Genomic DNA, 23,562 nt, shown 5'->3' on the forward strand with positions numbered 1-23,562 from the left:
GACTTTAAAAAAGATCTTAAAAACAAACAAAAAAATTAAAAAAAAGATCTTAAATACTAAAATAATAAAACGCTAAGTATGAACTTTTTAAAGATCCTGGTTAAAAACAAATATGTTTTGGGGACAACTGGAGAAATGTGACACTGGAATTGCATATTAGCTATTGGGGAACTATTGTTAATTCCCTTTGGTTTGATAGTGGTACCGTGGTTGACCAGGAGATTCAGGTGGAGGTATTTAGGGGAGAAGGGTCATTATTTCTGTGACTTATTTTCAGATAGCTTACCTGAAAAAGAAAGGGGGTGGATATTAACCACTGTTTCGAATCTTACTGGCAGGGTATATATGCATTCATTGAACTACTGTTTCAAAGTAGGTATTAATAGCCATACAGATTTTGTGGCTAGTAAACAGAATTTAAGCTACTATCAGAGGCTGACAGCGTCTCTCATCTTGTTTGATAGTTTCAAGTCTGGAAGTAATGGATTCCTCTCTCTGTGACATACTTGACCCATTCCAGGAGACTGGTGCCTGCTTTTTTTTTCTTTTCTTTTCTCCCTGCCAAGTCCTCTGCAAGAGACTGTCAATTAAGCATGAGGGTTTCAATCCCTTACAACTCAGAAATAAGAGGCAACAGTTGTTGAGCTATATTATCTCTTTATTAGGAAAGCACCGACACCACACTCTTTGAAATTACTGGAATTTTATTTGCCTCAGGCTTATGACTTGCAACCAAAGACATTGTGCAAAGAAAGCAAAGATTAAGTACACTTTGGGGAGACGCTGACGATACACATTGGTAACAGAAAGGAGATCAGGTTGACAACAGAAGCCATTCAATACACTATATAGATTGCAATATTCAATAGCGTTTTCAACAAAATTGTCTTTTTAAAATCAAGAGCAAAAAATTTAAGCAGTGTTTACAGTAGGCATAAATCTTATACAGTTCAAAAAGCATTTTTTTTTCAGAGCAGAGCATAAAATGGAAAAATGTATATGCAGGTGAAATCTAGCTACTGTACATTTATCACCTATCAAAGTTGCTTATATGTGTACCACAGTGTAAAAAAAAACAAAAAACAAAAACAATACTGAACAAATAAAAATCTTAAAAATTGCCTGATGAAAAATAAAATAACCAGTGGCTTTTAATGGCTTCTCCTGGTTATCAGTGCTACAAAAGACAAAAATCTTCTCATTTGAACAGGTGATAAAACCAGGCACATCAAACCATTACCAAATTAGACCCAACCCATAGAAATATACTATCCATCCACTTATTTTCCATCAAAAGCTTTTTTTTTTTTAAATCTTGAATCTTTGAGGCCCACTTGGTCACAATATGTTACAAATATTTGTGTATGTATGTGTTTTTTTTACACCATGATATCATATGTTTGTCTGGCACTATCCTAAAGCTAGTTTATATATGATGATGATATAGAAATAACCCAGTGACCATATGACAAAATGAACTCACTGGGTAGAAATAAAAGAGAGTAAGAAGGAATTCAGTTCTACCAAGGTAAAAAGGTCCATGTCAATCACTCATCATCAGTCCCACTTGCTTCTGACTGTTCCTAAAAAGAAAAAAGTAAGAAAAGTCACATTTAAGAAAAAAAAAATAGAAGAGGCAAAATAGAAAAGAAATGACATTACTGAAATAGCCCTCTAAGCCTCTTCATTCCACAATAAAATGAAAAGAAGAATCAGCTCTAAACCAAAAGGGATTTTTTTCATTGAAAATCCCCAAGTGATTTGGGTCTACAGATGGTAGGGTTTTACTACTTTTCACTTTGAAATGAAAACTTTCTGGATAATAATTTCTATTTTTAACAGTTTCATAAAAATTCATGGGAGAAAAAATATTCATGTGCTATCTATTCATTAGTAAGTCTTCTAAAAAAAACAGTCCTTCTTTGAAGAGGCTGTGTCAAGGGTTAAGTCTAGGGTGGGACACTAATGCTGAAACCTTTACCTCAGATCGCAGTGGCAATCTGTTGAAGGAAGAAATAAACCAGCATATATACTAGAATGGAAAAGTATCTTCCCAGGAGAAAAAAAAAGTAGGGGGTGGGTGGCAGGGAACCCAGGCTGTCCCGGAAAGTGAATGAAATAGAAGGACCTTCAGAAGTCAAGGTAGGAGAAGACTGTCAGTGGTTCTCCCTTGTTGCCCCAACAGTCTAGGATAGTGTCCTAGAATGAATTATGCTACCTGGGACTGAATTCAGCTTCTGCTATGTACTTGGGACATGACCTAGAAAAAACACACGTAACCTGAATAATCTCCCATTTGTAATAAGTTCAGAGTGAACTCTATTACATGATGCGGCTGTAAATATCACAAAGGACAACATACAGGAAGGTACCTATTACAGGGTTTAGCTCTGATTTTTCCAAATAGAGGACCCTCTAGATACTTAAAAATTCACGGTGATTGTTTGTACAGCACTATAAGTAGTGACTGAAGTCAAAAGATCTCTGGCAAATATCAAATACTGGTTTTTGTTTTGCTCTGTTTTGTTTTTTGCATGGGCAGGCACCAGGAATTGAACCCAGGTCTCTGGCATGGCAGGCAAAAATTCTGCTGGCATGGCAGGCAAGGATTCTTCATATACTGTTATATATTAGACCCCATGCTGAGTGTCATGAATATAAAATAGCAGGCTATGGAGAAAAATACAGCAGGGGAAGAGAAGAAAGAAAAAAGGGAAACTTGCTTTAGTATTTTTCATTTCTGAAGACTACGATAAAAATAATAAAGACCTAAAATCTTTGTTACAAACCATATAGCTCAGTTCACTTCCCTCAGCAATGACATCTCACCAAACCTTTATGTTTTCATCCTGGGTAATAAGATGAAAAGGTGTGAAAGGGCACGGAGACATGTCAGGTACAGGGAAGGATTGACTGTGCTTCTGTCCAGCCAGCCCCACTTACATTTTCATCTTGTTCTTCGTCACTGTCAAAATCACTCACTACAGGTTTGGCTTTTCCTCGACTGGACCTTTTCTTGCCTTTTCCTTTGTCCCGACCTTTCTCGTCTTTCTTATTAAGCTTAATTTTCACCTTCACGGATTTTGCTGCAAAGAAAACAAGAGAGGAATGAGGAAGCATAGAGGAATCTCTCGACAGGTAGTAAAGATTGCCTACCTGCAGATAAGCCAAGCATCCCAGAGTTCCCAGAACCTTCTCAATTTATGACCATTTTCTGTTGTCACCATTTTCCATTGTCTTGTCTGGTTAGCACCTTTCTTAGTTTGGATGATAAATTATATGGTTACACTAAACAGGCAACAAGAAACACAGGGTTTCAGAGAGGCCAGCAGGACTGGGTTTGTTCCCTGAGGGCTGAACAGGATCAGCTCTTCCTACAGAGAGATGAGAAATACCTTTCCTGTTTTGTGCAGTTGTGTGGGTATTTGCATAATAGAACGTTACATATATTTGTAATTTTTTTAAATGTAAAAGTTTTTTTTTGTTTTAAAGGTCAGTAATTTTATTGTATAGATGAGGGCAATTTGACTTGTTAAATTACTTTTAAAAAGCACAGAAAGGGGGCGGGCCATGGTGGCTCAGTGGCAGAGTTCTTGCCTGCCATGCTGGCGACCCGGGTTCTTTTCCCGATGCCTGCACAAAAACAAGCAAACAAAAAAACACAGATACAAAATGGAAAGTAAAAACAAAAACACTCATATATATCAGTGTATGTGTATATAATTTTAATTTTTATACAGTTATCTCATTTTATATACTTTATACATGTACATAATCCATACCTTGCAGTTTTCCCTGTTACTGATAATTTGCACTACTGTGGAGCCTTTGTTACCACTGATAAAACAGTATTATAATTATATGTCATAATTCAGGTTACATCAGGGTCCACTGTGTTATACAAACAGTATATTTGTACACAGGTTACCAGAACAAAATTTTTTAACTAAAATTTCCCATTTTCAGTATTTTTTAAAAATACAACTCAGTGGTGTTGTACCATTTAACAATCTTGGACTACTGTCACCACTATCCATTACCAAACCTTTTAAATCTCACCCACAAACAGGAACTCTGTACCAATTAAGCATAATTCCCTGCCCTGATTCCAGCCCCTGGTAACCTGTCTTCTAGTTTCTGCCTCTGAGTTTGCATATTCTGATTATTTCAAATCAGTGAGATCATACAACATTTGTCTGGCTTATTTCACTTATCTTGATGTCTTTCAGGTTCATGCATGTTGTCACATGTTTCAGAACTTCATTTCACTTTAGGGCCAAAGAATTTCATTGAGTGTTTATATCATATTTTGCTTATCTAGTCATTGGTTAATGGACATTTGCTTCTATCTTTAGGCAACTGAATAATGTCACTATGACTTTCAATGTGCAAATATCTGTTCAAGTCCCTACATTTAATAATTTGGCTGTACCATTTTACATTCCCACTGATGTTTTTATAATAGACATTCTAGTCAGTGTGAAAGGGTATCTTACTGTGGCTTTGATTTGCATTTCCATGATGGCTAATGATGTTGAGCAATTTTCACGTGCTTTTTTTAGTCATTTGTGTATCCTCTCGAGAAATGTCTAATGAAGCCTTTCGACCATTTCTTTATTGGGTTATCTTTCTATTGAGTTAGAGGAGTTCTTTACATATTGTGAATATTAAAAATGTATCAGATATGTGGCTTCCAAATATTTCCTCCCATTGCAAAGCTTGACTTACTACCTTCCTGATTTACCCCTTTGATCCATAAAAGTTTTTTAATTTTTATGAAGCCTATTTATCTACTTTTTCCTCTGTGGCTTGTGCATTTGGTATAAAGTCAAAAAATATCACTGAAGGAAAAAAAGAAAAAAGAGTGGATGCTGGATTTTGTCAAATGGCTTTTCTGCATCAACCAGGATGACCATGTTGTTCTTCTCCTTTGATTTGTTGATGTGATGTATTGTATTGATGGTTTTTCTCGTGTTGAACCAACCTTGCATTCCTGGAATGGAGCCCACCCGATTATGGTGTGTAAAAAAAAACAAACAAACAAAAACACTGCCTAACAAAGGGCCCAGAAGATGTTCCAGCCGTTTTCTTCTAGGAGTTTGATAGTTCTGATTCTTCGAACCATTTGGAATTAATTTTTGCACATCGTGTGAATAGGGGTCCCCTTCATTCTTTTGCATATGGACATTCAGTTTTCCCATCACCATTTCTTGAATGGACTTGGCCCCTTGTTAAAAATCAGTCACCTGAGACTCAGTTACAGCACTGATGCTGTGAAAGTCAGCATTACCCCATTCAGCAACTGTTAAAAGTGCTGTAAAAGTGATCAGACTTCATCTAGAGATATGAATGAACCTGATCTAGACAGGACTAAGGTAAATCAGAATACTCGGGAAAAGATGATACATCCATATTACAACTTCAACCTTTGTGCAAGACCAAAGGGAGAGATATTTGGTGCAAAATTTGTATTTTTGGTAGCACATTATCTAATTTAACTTGTATGGTCAGTTTACTTGAACACCATCAGTACATGGAATCTTGCATAGGACATGAGATCTTGTTGGTTTGTCCAGGTTAGTGCGATACCCCAATACATCCCAGAGTAATCTGGGCAAAGAGTAAAAAAGTATTTGCATAGTCTCCTGGGAGACTGGGGAGAAAGGAGGAAATATTCAACTTCCCCATCTGAGGAATTCCTGCTATTCTTGCAAAGAGTGAGGACAACCAATATAGGCCGAGTCCTAAATCTTGGGGCTTGCCCCTATGAAACTTATTCCCGCAAAGGATAGGTCTACTTAAAATTATGCCTAGGAGTCACCCCCAGAGAACCTCTTGTTGTTTAGATATGGCCTAAGCCAACTTGGCAGGTGAACTCCCACCCTGGGACATGATTCCCAGGGGTGTAAACCTCCCTGAAAAGTATGAGACTCAGCATCATGGGAATGATCAAGACTTCCTAACCAAAAGGGGGAAGAGAGAAATGAGAAAATAAAGTGTCAGTGGCTGAGAGATATCAGAGAGGTTATCCCTGAAGGTTATTCTTATGCCTTATGAGACATCTCTTTTCAGTTTATAGTATTTTGGAGTAGCTAGAAGGAAACACAAGAAACTGATAAATTGTGTTCCAGTAGCCTTGATTCCTGAAGATGACTATGTAACTACATAGCTTTTACAGTGCACCTGTGTGTTTGTGAAAACCTGAGTCTGATGCTCCTTTTAGCCAGGGTATGGACAGATGAGTTTATAAAAAAAAAAAAAAAGGGTAAAAATAAATAATAGAGGGAGATAGGGGGTATGGTATGGTATGAATTTTTTTGTTTTCTTTTTCTTTTTCTGGATTGATGCAAATTTTCTGAGAAATGATCATGATGATTATACAACTATGTGATGATATTGTGAATTACTGGTTATATATGTAGAATGGAATAATCATATGGTAAGAATGTTTGTGCTTATATGATGGTAATTTAATAAATATAATTAAAAAAAGAGGGAGATAAAGGGTAAAAACTGGGTAGATTGAAATACTGGTGGTCAATGAGAGGGAAGGGTAAGGGGTACGGAATACAGAATGTATCATTTTTTGTTGTTGGAATGATGCAAATATTCTAAAAATATTTACACAACTATGTGATGATATTGTGAACCATTATGGTATAATATGGTTGGACTCTGGGTGTGGCTATTTCTCATTAAAAATATTTAAAAAAAAATCAATGTCATAAGTGAGTGATTATGTCCAAATTCCCAAATCAAACCCATTGGTCTATGCAGCTGTCGTCGCACCAGTAACACACCGTCTTGATTACTACTAACTGTGTAATAAGTTTTAAAATCAGGAAGCCCGAGTCCTCCAACTTCATTCTTCTTAGTGAAGGTGATTTTGGCTATTTGGGGCCCTTTCCTATTCTACATGAATTCAATGCTTGTCTTTTCCATTTCAGAACAAGCGGTTGTTAGAATATCGATTAGGATGGCACTGAATGTGTATTACCTTGGGTTAGAGTTCACATGTTAATCATATTTATTCTTCAAATTGATGAATATGGAATGTCCTTCCACTTATTTAGGTCGTATATGATTTCTTTCAACAGTGTTTTCTAGTTTCTTTTATATGCTTGGTTAGATTTATTACTACATACGTTATTTCTTTCCTTGTTATCATACCTAAAGTTATTTTCTTTCTTTAGAATGTTCGTTAGCAGTATATAGAAAGTATAGAAAGACATACTACTGATTTTTGTGTGATCTTGTATGCCACCACTTTGCTGAATTTATCTAGCCCTAGTAGCTTTTTTTTTTTCATCCCCAGATATTTTAGGATTTCTGTATCTAGGATCATGTCATCTGCCAACAGGGAAAATTTTACTTCTTCCTTTCCTATTTGGAAGCCTTCTCTTTCTTTTTCTTGCCTCATTGATCTGGACAAAACTTCCAGTATGTTCAGTAACAGTGGTGGCAGTGGCATCCCTGTCTTTGTTTCTGATCTTTGAATGCTTTCCATCCGTCTTTCACCCTTCAGAATGATGTTAGTGGTGGCTTGTTCACATATGCCCTTTATTACTTTGAGGAAATTTCCTTCTATTCCTAGTTTTCTGAGTGTTATTTGCTGCCACATGCCTTTTCTGGCTCGATGGAGATGATCATGACCTCTTCTCCCCCTTTGTTCTATTACATTACTTATTTTCTTATGCCGAACCAGCCTTACATACCTTGGATAAAATCCACTTGATTGTGGTGTCATTTTAGTGTGCTACTGGATGGAACTGGCTTATATATTGTTGAAAATTTTACATCTATATTATTTAGGGTTGTGGTCTAATTTTCTTTTCTTGTGGATTCTTTATCTGGTTTTGATATTAGGGTGAAGCGAGCCTCACAGAATGAGTTAGGGATGTATTTTAGCAGGATTGGTATTACTCTTTCTTCTGCCATTTTTTCGGGGGGGGGGGGTGGTAAGCTTTATACCTTTTTTGACCCTTAGTTCTGTTAATGCCTACTTTCATGTTGATTTGATTTTTGTAATATAATTAAAAAAATTTTTTTTTTGGTTTGTTTTAAATACCCAAAAAAACACCAAATGCAAACATTCTTAACTTTGATCATTAATCCGTAATTCACAATATCATCACATAGTTGCATATTCATCATCATGATCACTTCTTGGAACATTTGCATCTATTCAGAAAAAGAAATAAAAACAGAAAAAAAATCATACATACCATACCCTTTACCCCTCCCTTTCATTGATAACTAGCATTTCAATCTAAATTTATTTTAACATTTGTTCCCCTATTATTTATTTTTATTCCATGTGTTTTACTCGTCTGTCAATGAGGTAGACAAAAGGAGCATCAGACACAAGGTTTTCACAATCACACAGTCACATTGTGAAAGCTATATCAAGATTGTTGTAATATAATTTTGAGTCCCTTTTTGCATCCTTCTGTGTACACTTATGTATTTTCTCTGTAGTTACCATAGGGCTTAAATTTTACACCCTCAATCTATAACAGACACATTTGATTTGAAACCAAGTGAACTTCAAAAGCATACTGTTCCTTTACCTCTGGCCCCCTGCCATTTTTGTACTTGTTAGCACTTATATCTTGGTATACTGTACGCTCAAAAATCTAGATTTAGCATTGTCTTTCATACAATTGTATTTAGCACCAGTAGGAAGTAAGAAGAAAACATACCAAAAAATATAATACTGGCATATATAATTGCCCAAGTGGTTACCTTTACTGCAGGCTTTTATTTCATGAAGGAGCTTTCACCGGCCAGTGTCCTTTACCTTTAGTCATCAGACCTTCCGAGTGTTGCCTGCAGGGCAGTCTGGTGGGTGGTGGCAAACTCCCTCAACTTTTGGTTATCTGGGAACGTCTGAATCTCTCCTTCATCCTTTTAAGACAGTTTTGCTAGGCAAAAAATTCTTGGTTGGTATTTTCGTTTCCTTGCTGCTAAAGCAAATCCCATGCAATGGGTTCACTTAAACAGTGGGAACTTACTGGCTCAGGGTTTTGAGGCTTAGAAGTCCAAAATCAAGGTGTCATCAAGGCAGTGCTTAAAGGGACTCCAGTAATAGGATCAACACCTATTCTGACTGAAGTAGGTCACACCTTAACCGAAGTAGCCTCATCAAAACGTCCTACTTACAACATGCTCAACACCCACAGGAATGGATTAAATTTAAACACGTTTTTCTGGGGTACACAGAGCTACAAACCACCACAGGTGGCAGTTGTCTTTTTCAGTACTTGAATTATTTCATCCCATTGCCTTCTTGCCCCCACTGTTTCCAATAAGAAATTGGGATTTGGTCTTCTTGGGACTCTTGCAATTTTCAGAACCTGGTCATCCTTGGTATTTAAGACTGTGACTACGATGTATGTGGGAAGAGTTCTCTTCGAGTTTATCTTTCTTGGGGTTTGGCGGGATTCTTGAATGTTCACATTAATGTTGTACATTAAATTTGGGAAGTTTTCTGCCATTATTTTTTGACCATAACTACTCCTTTTTCCCTCTCTCTGGGACTCCTAGAAGGAAACACTTGATAGTGTCCCCATGTCTCAGACTCTGTTCACATTTTCCTCCCCCCCCCCTTTTCTCCTCTGCCTGAATCATTTTAATTGTCTTGTCTTTAAGTTCTATGATTCTTTCTCCTTACAGCCGCAATCTGCCATTGAAACACTAGAAATTTTTGTATTTCAGCCATATGGTCTTCAATTCCAGTATTTTTGCTTGATTCCTTTTCAAAATGTCTATCTAGGGTGGGCCATGGTGGCTCAGCAGGTAAGAGTGCTTGCCTGCCATGTCCGAGGACCCGGGTTTGATTCCCAGTGCCTGCCCATGTAAAAAAACAAAAAACAAAAATGTTTATCTATTTCGACTCTCATATTGTTCATTCATCGTTTCCCTTAGATCGTTTAGTTCTTTGTCTTTATATTAACTTTGTGCATATTAAAGACCATTAAAAAAAATCTTTGGTATCCTTCATTGGTGGTTTTTGACATTTTTTGTTCTTTTGAATGGACCTTCATTTCTTGGTTGTCTTGTAATCTTTTTGTTCTACACTATACATTTTATTTTATTAACTCTGGGATTTAGCCTCTGAGCTGTCTGCCCCCTAAGTGTATTCCACTAGTGAAATGAGATTTCCTTGAGTGTTAGAAGCTAACAAAAAAACAACCAAATCAACACACACAAAAACACCTTTCATAGTCTTTTCAAATTGGCTCTGTACTGACTGGTGCTTTCCTTTAGAATTTGCCCTCCTACCAAGACAATCAGCCACAGTGACAGAGAAGTATAGGGTCGTCTCCATTTACTCTGAGTCCGCCTCTTGTCCTTGGCTTGTTCTTACTTGTGGCCTTAGAATACCTGCTACTTCCAGGAGTCCAAGGATCCCCTTTACCCCTTATGAAATACACTGACACTCTGTTGAGTGCTCTAAGTCTAAAGCCAACAAGCCCTTAGCCTAGGCCACTTTGACTTATTTCTTACAATACTTTTAGCTGCCCACTAGCTGCTTTTTCCTGGAGGACAGGTTCTGGGAGGGCAAGCCAGAGATGAGCTTTGGGTGCAGCATTTCAGGCTGCTAACAACTAGACTGGCTCTGACACACAGCCACTCCAGCTTACACACGGGGTTATTCTGCTCAGGGCCACAGCTCCGCAAAGGGAGATAAGGTAGCCTCACATTGTACCGGGGAGGGTGTGCAGGAGGGCCCAGCAAGGGTGCTGCGAACTTCTATCATTTTAAAGTTGCCTTTTCTTAATGGAGTCCTTGGTCAGCTACTCGAACCCTTTAAATGTTTTTCAGAGTTTTGAGGAAGTCGGCTTTGTGCGTTTTGTGAGTTGTTCAAATATCTGTGGGGAGAACAGAACCTTGGAGCATCTTATGCTGTCCTGTTGGTTAACCAGCAAGCTTTAAAAAGAGCTGTGAGTAGACTGGCGGAAAAACAATGGAAGATAGTACTGGGGGCTGATCCTCAGGATGGATGAGTGATTTGGACCTCTTGGTTATTAGGAGTGTTTCCTTTATGGTTATTTGGCCAGCTGGTGTCTATGAGGGCTGGGAGAGAGGAAGAGGGAGATAAAAAAACAAAACAAAACACTACCAAGTCAAGTCTCTCAGGCAGTGTGTAGCCTGGGGAGATAGAGGAGGGTAAAGTTGGGGCAAGTTTGATGTTCAGAAGTGTTGACTGTCTATTCCGTCCCTCCTCCCCCGCACCCCCAGCAGTCTGAGTTGTTTTTCTCTGCAGTCCCGCAGGTATAAGATATGTTCCAAGGAGGTCAGGACAGCAGAGGGAGCATATGAACATTCCAAGGGTAAGGCTGGCAGCGTGGACATGGCTACAGTTTGTTCCCGACCTGCTGCTGCCTCCTCGATTGATGCTGGGGAACCAGTGCACTTGCCCTGCTTAATTTTATTTAGTATCTGGATATCTTCTATCTTACAGGTACAGTGGAAAGTAACAGGTCCCTAGTTTTTTGCCAGTAAGAACAAGGCTGCAGTAAACCTACTTGTTAACCTTGGCAGAATTTTCTGGGGGACCGCGGTGAACATACCTAAATGGCAAATTTCTACCAGTACTCTGTCAAGTTAGCCTTTAGAAAGACGGCACCCTTTCCACAAGGTTACTGTGAGGTTAGAAACAAAACTTCTTGGACATACTCAGCGTACTGTAAAGCAGCATTCTGCGCCAGACTCCCATAGCCTATCGTTTCTCATATTTGCTAGAACATCCCCTTTGGTAGTTCTCAAGGCTCCTAGAATTAGATATTGTCTTGGAGGGAATCAGAACTCCAAAAGGAATCTTAGAGATGGGGATTTTTCAGATTTCTTTTGTGACCTGGAGGTAGCCACAAAACATTTACTAAAATGAGGTCTTGCATGAAAGTAGAAGCTAAGAAAAGAGAACAGAGTGGGGCTGTTTTGAACGGTAGTAGAAACTACTGCCTCTCCCTCCACCCAAAATAGGGCACAGGCCAGCATATCCTGGGTCACAAAATAGTCCTCATAGTTAAGGATTTCATCTACTGTGCTCCAATATTTACTGCTTCACAAGCTACACAGTACAGGTCTTTTGCTTTGGGTGTGATAACTTACAGACAAGAAGAAAACATTGAGGAGAAAAGGTATACTTACAAATGGAAAGGCACAAAAATGTGGGGATCTCAAAAAAAAAATCCATGTTAGAAGTCAGTCATACTTGGCATTTCTAAATAATTTAGAATAAAGAGAGTGAAATATCTTCATCTACACAGGTGTAGTTGTTTGTGGCATGGACTTTAAGAAATCCATGAAAGGTATAAAAGGGCAGAAAGGTAAGGAAATGTCAGCAAAGGTGAAGTATCCTCAAGAACATCACCTAATTGAGCCTTTGGAACATGCAATGCTCTAAAGCTTTTGGCTTTTTGGAATGGTCCTTTCAAAAAACATCCACCTGACAGGCTACTGGGCACAAGCCCGCTGATAAACTGGACCATCAGGGGAGGACTTTAAACACTATCCTAAGGTTATATGATACCCTGGTATGACTTTACCCATGAAAAGCTCTAATTACCAACTCTGGGCTGTAGCATATGGTTCCCAAAGATGTCCATGTCCGAATCCCTGGAACCTATGACATGTATTACATAGTGAAAGGGAATTAAGTTTGTTAATCAGATAACCTTGATATGGACGATTATCCACATGGGGCCAATCTAGTCCCATGAGTCCTTAAAAGTGGAAGGAGAAGAGGTAGAAAGAAGAGGGTCAGAGAGAAAACATGGGAAGGACTGGATCTGCCATTGCCAGCTTTGAAGATGGGTCAAGGGAAGATCAGTCCTACCACCACAAAGAAATGAACTTTGCCAACAACTAGAAAAAGCAAGAAAACGGATTCTCCTTTACAACCTCCTGAAAGGAACCCAGCCTGGTAAGACCCATTCAGACTTATCACCTAACGAACTGTAAGATAAATTTGGAGTGATATGGTTTCCGAACCAATAAAAAGCAAATACCCAAAGTGTGAAGAGAGATTAGCAGCAATCTTGCTCTACAATAATGAAATTCTTCACTAAGATAGAAACGTAGACTTATTAGTCAGATAACAGGGTATTAGAACAAGGAATTCACCATGTGAAATTGAGAGGTGTTAAGTTAATAACAAAAAAGGGGCAAAATCACTACAAAAAATATGGTGGAGAGATGGGCAGTTTGGAGGCAGCAAGAGCTTCCTTTGCTTCAGCTAGGAAGACTGACTTGGGAAACTTCTCAGTCATGCCCTAAACCCTCTGCCCCTGGTTTGCCCTCCAGGCAAAAGCAGCACAAGAAACAACTGAGGACTCCAATGACACCTTAAAAGAATTTTATATACCAGACCAAATGGAGCTTATACAAGGAATGCAATGACAGTTCAAGAGAAGAAAATCAATCACTGTACTGTAGCACATTAACAAACTGAAAGGGAAACAAAGTACTTGATCACCTGGATTGATGCTGAAAAAGCATTAAAAAAAAATTCAGCATCTGTTTTGAGAAAACACTTCAAAAAGTAGAAATCGAAGGAAACGTCCTCAATATGAAAAATGGCATAGATGAAAAAAGCCCACAGTCAGCATTGTAGTCAATGCAGAGAGACTGAAAGCTTGCCCCTAAGACCGGGAACAAGACAAGGATGCCCTCTGTCACCACTATTCAACTTCGTACAGGAAGTTCTAGCGAGAGCAATCAGACAGGACAAAGAAATAAAAGGCATCTAAATCGGAAAGGAAGAAGTAAAACTTTCATTATATACAGGTGACATGATCCTATTCTTGGAAAGTCCTGAGAAAGCTACAACAAAGTTTCTTGAGCAAATAAACAAATTCAACAAGGTGGCAGGATATAAAATTAACGTGTAAAAATGAGTAATGTTTCAATATACAAGCAATGATATAACTGAGAAGACAATTAATTAACCAAGGAATTAAAGGACCTGTACACAGAGAATTATATAACAGTGCTAAAAGAAAACAAAGGAGATTGTCCCTGCTCATGCACAGGAGAGATAAATATAGCTAAGATGTCAAATCTACCCAAACTGATCTCCAGATTCAGTGCAATATCAATCAAAATTCCAACAACCTACTTTGAAGACTTCAAAAAGCTAGTTACCAAATTCATTTGGAAAGGAAAGAGACCTCGAACAGTTAAGCCTAAGAAGAATGAAGTGGGAGGACTAATGCTGTGTGATTTAAAAGCTTTTTATTAAGCCACAGTGGTCAAAACAACATGACACTGGCACAAAACAGAAGTACTGACCAATGGAATCAAATCAAAAGTGCAGAAATAGACCATCAAATCTATGGCCAACTGATCTTCGACAAGATCCAATGGACTGCGACAGAATAGGTTTTTTTTCTTCAATAAATGGGTGTGGGAGAACTGGATAGCAATAGCCAGAAGAACGAAAGTGGACCCTCACCTTACACCCTATACAAAAATTAACTCAAAGTGGATCAAACACCTAAATATAAGAGCCAGTACCATAAAACTCCAAGAAGAACATATGGGAAACACCTTCAAGACCTAGAAACAGGAGGTAACTTCTTAAACTTTACAACCAGAGCACAAACAACAAAAGGAAAAAAATAGACAAATGGGAGCTCCTCAAAATCAAATGCTTTTGTGCCTCAAATGACTTTGTCAAAAAGGTGAAGATGCAGCCAACTCAATGGGAGAAAATATTTGGAAGTAACATATCAAAGGTTTGATTTCCTGTACATACAAAGAAATTATACAATCCAACAGCAAAAGAACAAACAAGCCAATTACAAAATGGGCTGAAGATATGAATAGGCATTTTTCTGGGGAGCAAATACAAATGGCCAAAAAGCACATGAAGAGATGCTCAATCTTATAAGCTATAAGGGAAATGCAGATCAGGACTACAGTGAGATACCACACCTCACTCCTATTAAGAATGGCTGCTATTAAACAAACGGTAGAGAGGGTGTGGAGAAATTAAGATACTTATGCATTGCTGGTGGAAATGTATAATTCCAGCAATGGTACAGCTGCTATGGAAGACAGTCTGGCAGTTCCTTAGAAAACTAAATATCAAATTGCCCTATGACCCAGCAATACCACTCTTGGTAGATACCATTAGAGCTGAAAGCAATGACATAAGCATACATTTGCACAGCACTGTTCATTGCAACATTATTCACAATTGCCAAAAGATGGAAACAATCCAAGCACCCAATCAACAGCTGAGTGGATCAAGAAAATGTGGTATATATATGTATATACATATATATATACACACACATAATGCTGAGTAAAATAAGCCAGACACAAATGGACATGATTTCTGTTTTATGACCTTGGTAAAGGTAAACACAGAGGTTTATAATAGAATACAGGGGACCTAATGAGGTTGAATTTAAAAGTAAGGGAAGGGATAGAAGTGAAAACAGTTCATTTGTGGGTCTATAAGTAATGTGCTGGTTTGAAACTTGTGTACCCAAGAAAAGTCATGTTCTTTAATCATCATTCAATATTGCTGGGTGGGAGCCTTATGACTATATCATTTCCATACCAATTGTGGAAGGTAACTGTGCTGGTTTGAATCTGTGGTAGACCCTAGAAAAGCCATGTCCTTTAATCCTTATTCACTATTGCTGGGTGGGAACATTTTGATTGTTCTCATGGAGATGTGGCCCACCCAATTGTGGGGGGTAACTTTGATTAGATGATTTCCATGGAGGTGTCTCTCTACCCATTGAAGGTGGAGTGGCTTACTGGAATTCTTTAAATACAGAAACATTTTGGAGAAAGTTCCTTTTTGTAGAGCCACAAGAAAGCCAGGAGATGCCACCATGTTCGCCACATGCCCTTCCAGGTGAGAAACACTGAACTTCATCATCCTTCTTGAGCCAAGGTATCTTTCCGTGGATGCCTTTAATTGGACATTTCTATAGACTTGCTTTAATTGGGACATTATCTCAGCCTTAGAACTGTAAACTAGCAACTTACTAAATTCCCCTTTTTAAAGCCATTCCATTTCTGGTATATTGCATTCCGGCAGCTAGCAAACTAGAACAGTAACTTTTGATTAGTGGTGTCCATGGAGATGTGTCCATACCCATTTAAGGTGGGGTCACTTACTGGAGCCCTTTAAGAGGGAACCATTTTGGAAAAAGCTTTAGAGCCTACATTCCAGAGACCTTTAGAAATGCAGAAGGAAAATGGCCCTAGGGAAGCTGGTAGAGAAAGCTAGCAGACTTCATGATATGCCTTCCCAGCTGAGAGAGAAACCCCTAATGTCATCAGCCCTTTCTTTGGGGTTGAGGATACCTTAGTATGGACATTTCTATGGCCTTAGAACTGTAAACTTACAATTTCATAAATTTCTTCTTAAAAGCTGTTCCATTTCTGGTGTATTGCCATATTGAAGGTGAACATGATTGAAAGGGGTTGTATAGAGCCATGTACCCCACTACTTGACACAACAAATATAAACAAGTTCCTGCATGAATTACTTCAAAGGTATCAATCTTGTACAAAGGATAAATAATATTGGGGTACAGGGGGGAAAACACTTTTGCATGCTATGGTCTATGTTTAAAGGACAACATCAAACAATACCATAGCAATACCAGGGATAAATATTGGGGAAGGGGGGAGGACAAGAGTTAAGGGGAGGTTTTGGATTTTCTATTTCGTGAGGTTATGCTTAGTGTTCTTTTTCTCTTTGGAGTAATGAAAACAGTCAAAACAGAGTACTGATGATGACTGTACAACTAAGTGAGGATAATGTGAGGCATGGATTGTTGACTTTGGACATTATACATGATGCTCAATGGATGGAGGTGGCTGAAGGATACACTGAATGAGAAGTAGAATGGCAAACTGCAAGCTCTCACAGCAGTCACATTTAGTCCAGAGCTGTAATTGTTACTTCTAGGTTCTGAGACGTGTGTGCCACATAGGTATAATTGGGTATTTCTCTGGAACTTTGGATACCTATGTGTAACCTCAAGCTCAGAGCAGGAGTTCTGCAGGTTAAAAAGGCAGCATTGCCACATACAATAACTGTTAAAGAAATGGAAAGAAAGATGATCAGGTTTTAATCAGACATAAAGGCAAAGCTGAGAGGGTCAGGATTAAGGTAAATCAGAACACAAAGGTAAAGAGGACATTGTCTGTATTTTAAGAATTTCACCCCTGGACAAACATTTACCTGCTTGATATCTGACAGTGGAATATATGGGAAAGGGAAAAGATCTGCATTTTGGGAAGGAGAAGGGGCATTCAGATTCCTGTAAACAGAGGAACTCCTAAACAACCAGTGAGCACACGCCCAGGACAAGACACAAGCCCAGTAAAGACAGGGCGGACCCTTCCTGGGGCAGACCTTCCCGATAGGAGAAAATCTGTCATATCATCATCTGGTTACAAATTCATTAAACAGACATCTCAGGGAATAAATCTCAGAGTTAACATTTAAAAATACACAAAATGGGCAGTGTTAAAAAAGATGGCAAAATACTCAAAGGAAGCGAATAAAAATCCAGAAAACACCAAGGAAGATGACCAGCCCCTAGGTAGACACACCAGACAAAAACTTTAGAGACAAAAGAAAGTAGAGTAAGAACTAAAAGGGTGGAAAACAAATGAACAATATGAGAATCTTTAAAAAGGAACCAAAAAATACTATTGGAGTAGAAAAAATAGAAATGAAAAATTCCTAGGAGGGTTTCAATAACAGATCGGAGTGGGCAGAAGGAAGAATTAAAAAACTCCAAGACAACTGAAATATATCCAGATAGAAAGGAGAAGACACTCAATGTGGTAACACACAAAAAATCAAGTAAATATAAAGGAGACTTTAATGGAAGTTAAGGATAAAAAAGGAATAAGACTCCCAAAGGCTAAAGAGCAAAATGGCAGAAGAAAGATCTGTATTATCAGTAGTGACTTGAAATATAAATGGATTAAGCTCTCCAGTCAAAAGGCAGAGGTGGACAGGATTGGATTAAACAAAACCATGATCCAACTAGATGCTACCTGCAAGAAACCTGAAATTTAGGGACATAGGCAGGTTGGAAGTGAAAGGATGGGGAAAAAATACATATAAGTAGGTAACCAACAAACAGTTATTCTAACTCAGATAACATAGACTTCAGGTCAAAAACGGTTACGAGGGATGAAGGCAGTCTTTATGTACTGATGAAGGGGTCGCTTCAACAAGAAGTTGTAACAATTATAAATATATGCACCTAACAAATATAGGAATATAGAAAGAAAATACTGACATATTTGAAGGGAGACATTGACAGTTCTATGTTAGTGGTAGGAGGTTTGAAGAACAATAAAGAAACAGAGGACTCGAACAATACCCTAAACCAACCAGGCCTAACAGTCACAGGAGAATTTAGTAAATATCTTGAGACAAATGAAAACAAAAATACCGGCATACCTTGGAGATACTACACTGCTAGTTCAGTTTCAGACCATTGCAACTAAGTAATTATGTCAAACTGGTTCCTACGAAATTTTGGGTTTCCTTGTACATGTCAAGCTTAGGTTTATGTTATACTGTAGTCTATTAACCATGCAATAGCACTGTCTCTAGAAAACAACAATGTGTATATCTGAATTTCAATGTGACACAGAGACATGAACGGAACACATGCTTTTAGATAAATGGCACTGTTAAGACTTGCTTAACACAGGATTGCCACAAACACAGTATCTGTGAAGTACAATAACGTGTGAAGCAAAGTAAGACAAGGTATTCCCGTCTAACGTACCGAAAGTCAAGGGTTGCAGTGAAAGGCAGTGCTAAAAGGGAAATTTATAGCTCTAAATGCTGACATTAAAGAGGAAAAATCTCAAATCAGAGCCCTAAACTTAAAACTGGAAGAACCAGAAAAAGAGCAAACTATACCCAAAGTAAGCAGCAGAAAGAGGGAAATAAACATTACAGCAATTAACACACCAGAGAATAAACAGGAAAGATAATCAAAACCAAAAGGTGGTTCTTTTATTGATCTTCTTAAAGTGACAAACTCATAGCTAGACTGACAAAGGAAAAAAAGAGAAAACACAAATAAAATCAGAAAGTGTGTGGGGGGGTATTACTACTGCCCCACAGAAATAAAAAGGCTACCAAAAAATTAGGTCACTATGATATGGACAGATTCCTAGAAACATAACAACCTACACTGATTGCAGGAGACATAGAAGACTTCAACAAACCAATCACTAGTAGAGAGATTGTATCACTCATCAAAAATGTCCCCAAAAGTAAAAGCCCAGGACCTGATGGCTTCACAGGTGAGTCTTACCAATCATTCCAAGAAGAATTAATACCAATCCTGCTCAAACTCTTCCAAAAAACAAAATACTTGCAAATTGAATCCAACAGCACATTAATAAACCATGATGAAGTGGAATTTGTCCCTTGTACACAAGGGTGGTTCAACATAATATTTAATGTTATATACCACATTAACAGAATGAAGGGGAAAAAAATTTATGATCATCTCAAGTGATACACAAAAACACTTAATATAATCCAGCACCGCTTCTTGATGAAAACTAAGAAGAGCAGGAAATTTCCTTTACATGATAAAGGCCATAAATGACATACCCACAGCTAACCTCATACTCACTAGTGAAAGACAAAAAGCTTTCCTTCTAAAATCAAGAAATGGATGCCCACTGTAACCACTATTATTCAACATTTTGTAGTAGAACTTCTAGCCAAAGCAGTTAGGCATGAAATAGAAATCCAAGGCATCCAAATTGGAAAGGAAGAAGTACAACTTTCCCTGTTTATATATGAAATGATTCTATGTACAGAACATCCAAAAAAAAAAAAACCCCCAACAAAGCTCCTAAGGCTAATAAATGAATTCAGCGATATGGTTGGGGACAAGATTAACAGCCAAAATGGTGTTTCTATACATTAGTAATGAACAAGTAGAAGAAGAAATCAATAAAACAATTCTATTCACAATAGTGGCTAAAAGAATCAAATATCTAGTAATAAATCCAATCAAGGACACAGAGAATTTGCATGCAGAAAACTACAAAACTTTGCTACAAGAAATCAAAGATGACCTAAATAAATGAAAGAACATTCCATGTTCATGGATTGAAGAGTAACTATTGCTAAGATGTCAATACTACTCAAATCAAGTCACTGCAACCCCAATCTAAAGTCTAACAACTTTCTTTGCAGAAATGGAAAAGCCAATCATCAAATTTACATGAAAGGGTAAGGGGCCCTTAATAGCCAAAGCTATCTTGAAAAAGAAGAATGAAGTTGGAGGACACACACTTTCTCATCTTAAAACTTATTACAAAGCCACAGTAATCAAAACAGCATGGTATTGGCATAAGGAGAGGTATATAGACAAATGGACTAGAATTGAGAGTGCAAAAATTAACCCTCACACCTTTATGGCCAATTGATTTTTGACAAGGGTGTCAAGTATACTCAACTGAGACAGAATAGTTTCTTCAACAAATGGTACTGGGAAAACCGTATATCTAAATGCAAAATAATGAAGGCCACACATCATAATCAATATGCAAAAGTTAACTCAAAATGGAGCAAAGATCTAAAATAAGACCCAGGACTATAAAACCCCTGGAAGAAAACATAGGGAAGCTTCTTTAGGATCTTGTGTGAGGCAATGGTTTCTTAGATACCCAAAGCAGAAGCAATAAGGAAAAAAAAAATAGATAATTGGGACCTCCTCAAAATTGAATACTTTTGTGCAGAGGACTTTTGTCAAGAAAGTGAAAAGGCAGCCTACTCAATGGGAGGAACTATTTGGAACCCACATATCTGATAAGGGTTAAATATCCAGAATATATAAAGAAATCCTACAACTCAAGAATACTAAGACAAACAATGCAAGTAAAAAGAGGCAAGAGACTTGAAGAGGTATTTTTCCAATATAGAAACACAAATGTCTAAAACACACGTGAAAAGATGCTCAACATCACTAGCTATCAGGGAAATGCCAAAAATCAAAATCACAATGAGATATCATTTCATACCCACAGGAGCTGAAACAAGCTGAAAACTACAAGTGTCGCAGGGGATGTGAAGAAATAGAAACACTTCTGCATTGCTGATGGGGCTATAAAATGATATAGCCACTGCGGAAGACCATTTGGCTGTTCCTCAGAAAGTCAAGTATGGAATGATCATATGACCTGTTGATCCTGCCATTAGAATTGAAAGCAAGGACACAGATATTTGCATCTCAATGTCCACAGCGGCATTATTCACAATAGCCAAATGATGGAAGCAACCGAAGTGTCCATCAACTCATGAATGGAAAACAAAACATGGTATATCCACACAATGGAATATTATTCAGCTGTAAAAAGGAACGCAGCCCTTATGCATGCAATAACATGGAAGAACCTCGAAGACATCATGTTGAGTGACATAAGCCAGATACAAAAGGATGATCTGCCTGAGTCTGAACATCTAGAACAAATAAACTTGCAGAGTCAGTACCTAGAATATTGGCTACCAGGGGAGAGAGTAGGAATAGGGAATGGGAAGTTTTAAAATGTCCAGGGTTCTTATTTGGAACAATGAAAATGTTTCGGTAATGGATGATGGTGATGGGAGCACCACATTGCGAATGTAATTAACAGTAATGAAAAATATCTGAATGTGGTTAAAAGAGGGAAATGTTAGGTTTATACATAGGGTAGAATAAAAATTTTAAAATAAAATCCATAGAACTATAATGCACAGTGAGCCATAAGTCAAACCATGGACTAAAGTTAGTAGTACAATTATAAAAATATGCTTTTGTCAACCGTAACAAATACACCACAGTTATGCAAGGTGTTAATATGGGAATCCTGTATTTTACGTGTGATTGTTTTATAAACCCACACGAGCACTCCCCTACTCAGCTGGTGGTGATATGTATGCATTCTGTTGGCAATGTACATACATCATCACAAGCATTTTAAAAACATCTGATGCAAGTGTAAGAATGTTCAGCATGGAACTGTTCAGAATTTTTTTTTAACTTGTTTACCAGATTGATATTAAATATACCATTCAGTAGAGGAACACCTATTGCTATGAGGAAATATCTATAGTAAGCAGAAAAATCACCTTCAAAATATTGTGCTATACTTCCATTCAGGAAATATTTATGTATGGTCAAAAACCTGGAAGGTAAATTCTCAAAATGTTAAATATATACTAGGTAATAGAATTATACAATTTTGTCTTTTTCCTATATTTTCCAATTCTTTCTGTGCTAGGTATATAATTGGAAACAAAGCTAATACGTTTTCTTTAAAGCATGCCTATATGTTTTTATACCTCAGACCATAAAATAGTAGGATTTATCACCATGAGAGGAAGTACAGGGTGTAAATATAATTAGGCAAAAAGAAATCTCAGGCTTTTACCTGTGAAATATTAGTGATACTAAGGAGGGAGAGGACTAGGGTAAGACCAGAAAAGCCTCTGCCTTGGATACAAAATTTAAAGGGAGCCCCAAAACCCAGCAATCAAGGAAAATACAATTTTAATGCAATCCTGAAAAAACTATAATGCACCCAAATCCATGATGACCAAACTATCAAAATGTTAAAGACAGGAACAGTATCCTCTCACCAGAAAATTTCCATGATGGATAAAGTAGACCACAGTTCTGGTCCATTGTGACATTTTCTAATGCAGCAGTTCTCAAAGTGTGGTCTTCTACCCAGCAGCATCAGTATTTCCTGGGAATTTATTAAGAGTGCAGCCTCTCACAAACCATCTCAAAGGCTGTGGGGCTGGCACCCAGCAATCTCTGCTCTAACCAGCCCTGCAGGTTTGAGAGCCAACTGTGCCAAACAGACAGGAGTCATCATTACATAGCCATGTGGGAAGAAAAGAGAATGAATAGAACACTCTCCTTCAACAAAACATTCTCGGAGGATTTTCTCTGAGCCCAGCCCTGTGCCTGGGGTGCATTCTTTACCTCCCCAGTTTGGCAGATGGGGAGACCCAGCAGGAGCGGGGTTAAGTCCTCTGCCCCTGCATGGTGGAATAGGGAGCTGACCCCACATCTTCCTGACCTTACTGTGCGTTCTCAAAACATCTCCTCTAACATCTCTGGACACATCCATGCAGGCGGGAAGGGGCAAGGAAGTGGGAGAGATGCCTGGGCTTACCCTCGGATTCCGACTCCTCTTCGTCTTCCTCCTCCTCTTCCTCGTTGCTTTCATCCTCACTCTCTTCCTCTTTGGCGATTTTCTGCCGGGCGCTCTTAAACACTGACTGTAAGACGATGGAGTCTTCATAGATCTAAAGGGTCAAAATGGTATCTGTTCAACACTGCAAGCTGAGGCCCAAAGATCCGCCATCATAGCACGTACATGAATTTTAGTAGAGACGTCGAGGTTGGTGTGGTTATTGTCTACATGAAAACCGAATAGCAAAACACCGAATATAGACATGCAGTGTCTTACAGGACAGAGAGATCGGTATGCAGGTGAAATAATTTCAAAGGTTATGTATGTGCTGGGGGGAAGGTG

The 23,562-nt window shown here is 38.2% G+C and overlaps 1 protein-coding gene across 5 annotated transcripts in view; it reads right to left on the reverse strand.

Annotated features, from left to right (window-relative positions):
* Window positions 1–686: 686 nt before the first annotated feature.
* SMARCA2 (SWI/SNF related BAF chromatin remodeling complex subunit ATPase 2) overlaps window positions 687–23,562 on the reverse strand; it is a 182,550-nt gene continuing 159,674 nt past the window's right edge. For all 5 annotated transcript variants that reach the window (XM_077148315.1, XM_077148318.1, XM_077148317.1 and 2 more), the window contains 3 exons: window positions 23,200–23,332; window positions 2,944–3,086; window positions 687–1,583 (listed from right to left, as the gene is read on the reverse strand). In XM_077148315.1, the coding sequence (XP_077004430.1) occupies window positions 1,548–1,583; window positions 2,944–3,086; window positions 23,200–23,332 (312 nt within the window). In that variant the 3' untranslated portion in view covers window positions 687–1,547. The remainder of the gene's footprint in view (window positions 1,584–2,943; window positions 3,087–23,199; window positions 23,333–23,562) is intronic.

The sequence above is a fragment of the Tamandua tetradactyla genome, chromosome 2 (genome assembly GCF_023851605.1).
Source record: "Tamandua tetradactyla isolate mTamTet1 chromosome 2, mTamTet1.pri, whole genome shotgun sequence".
Lineage (NCBI taxonomy): Eukaryota > Metazoa > Chordata > Mammalia > Pilosa > Myrmecophagidae > Tamandua > Tamandua tetradactyla.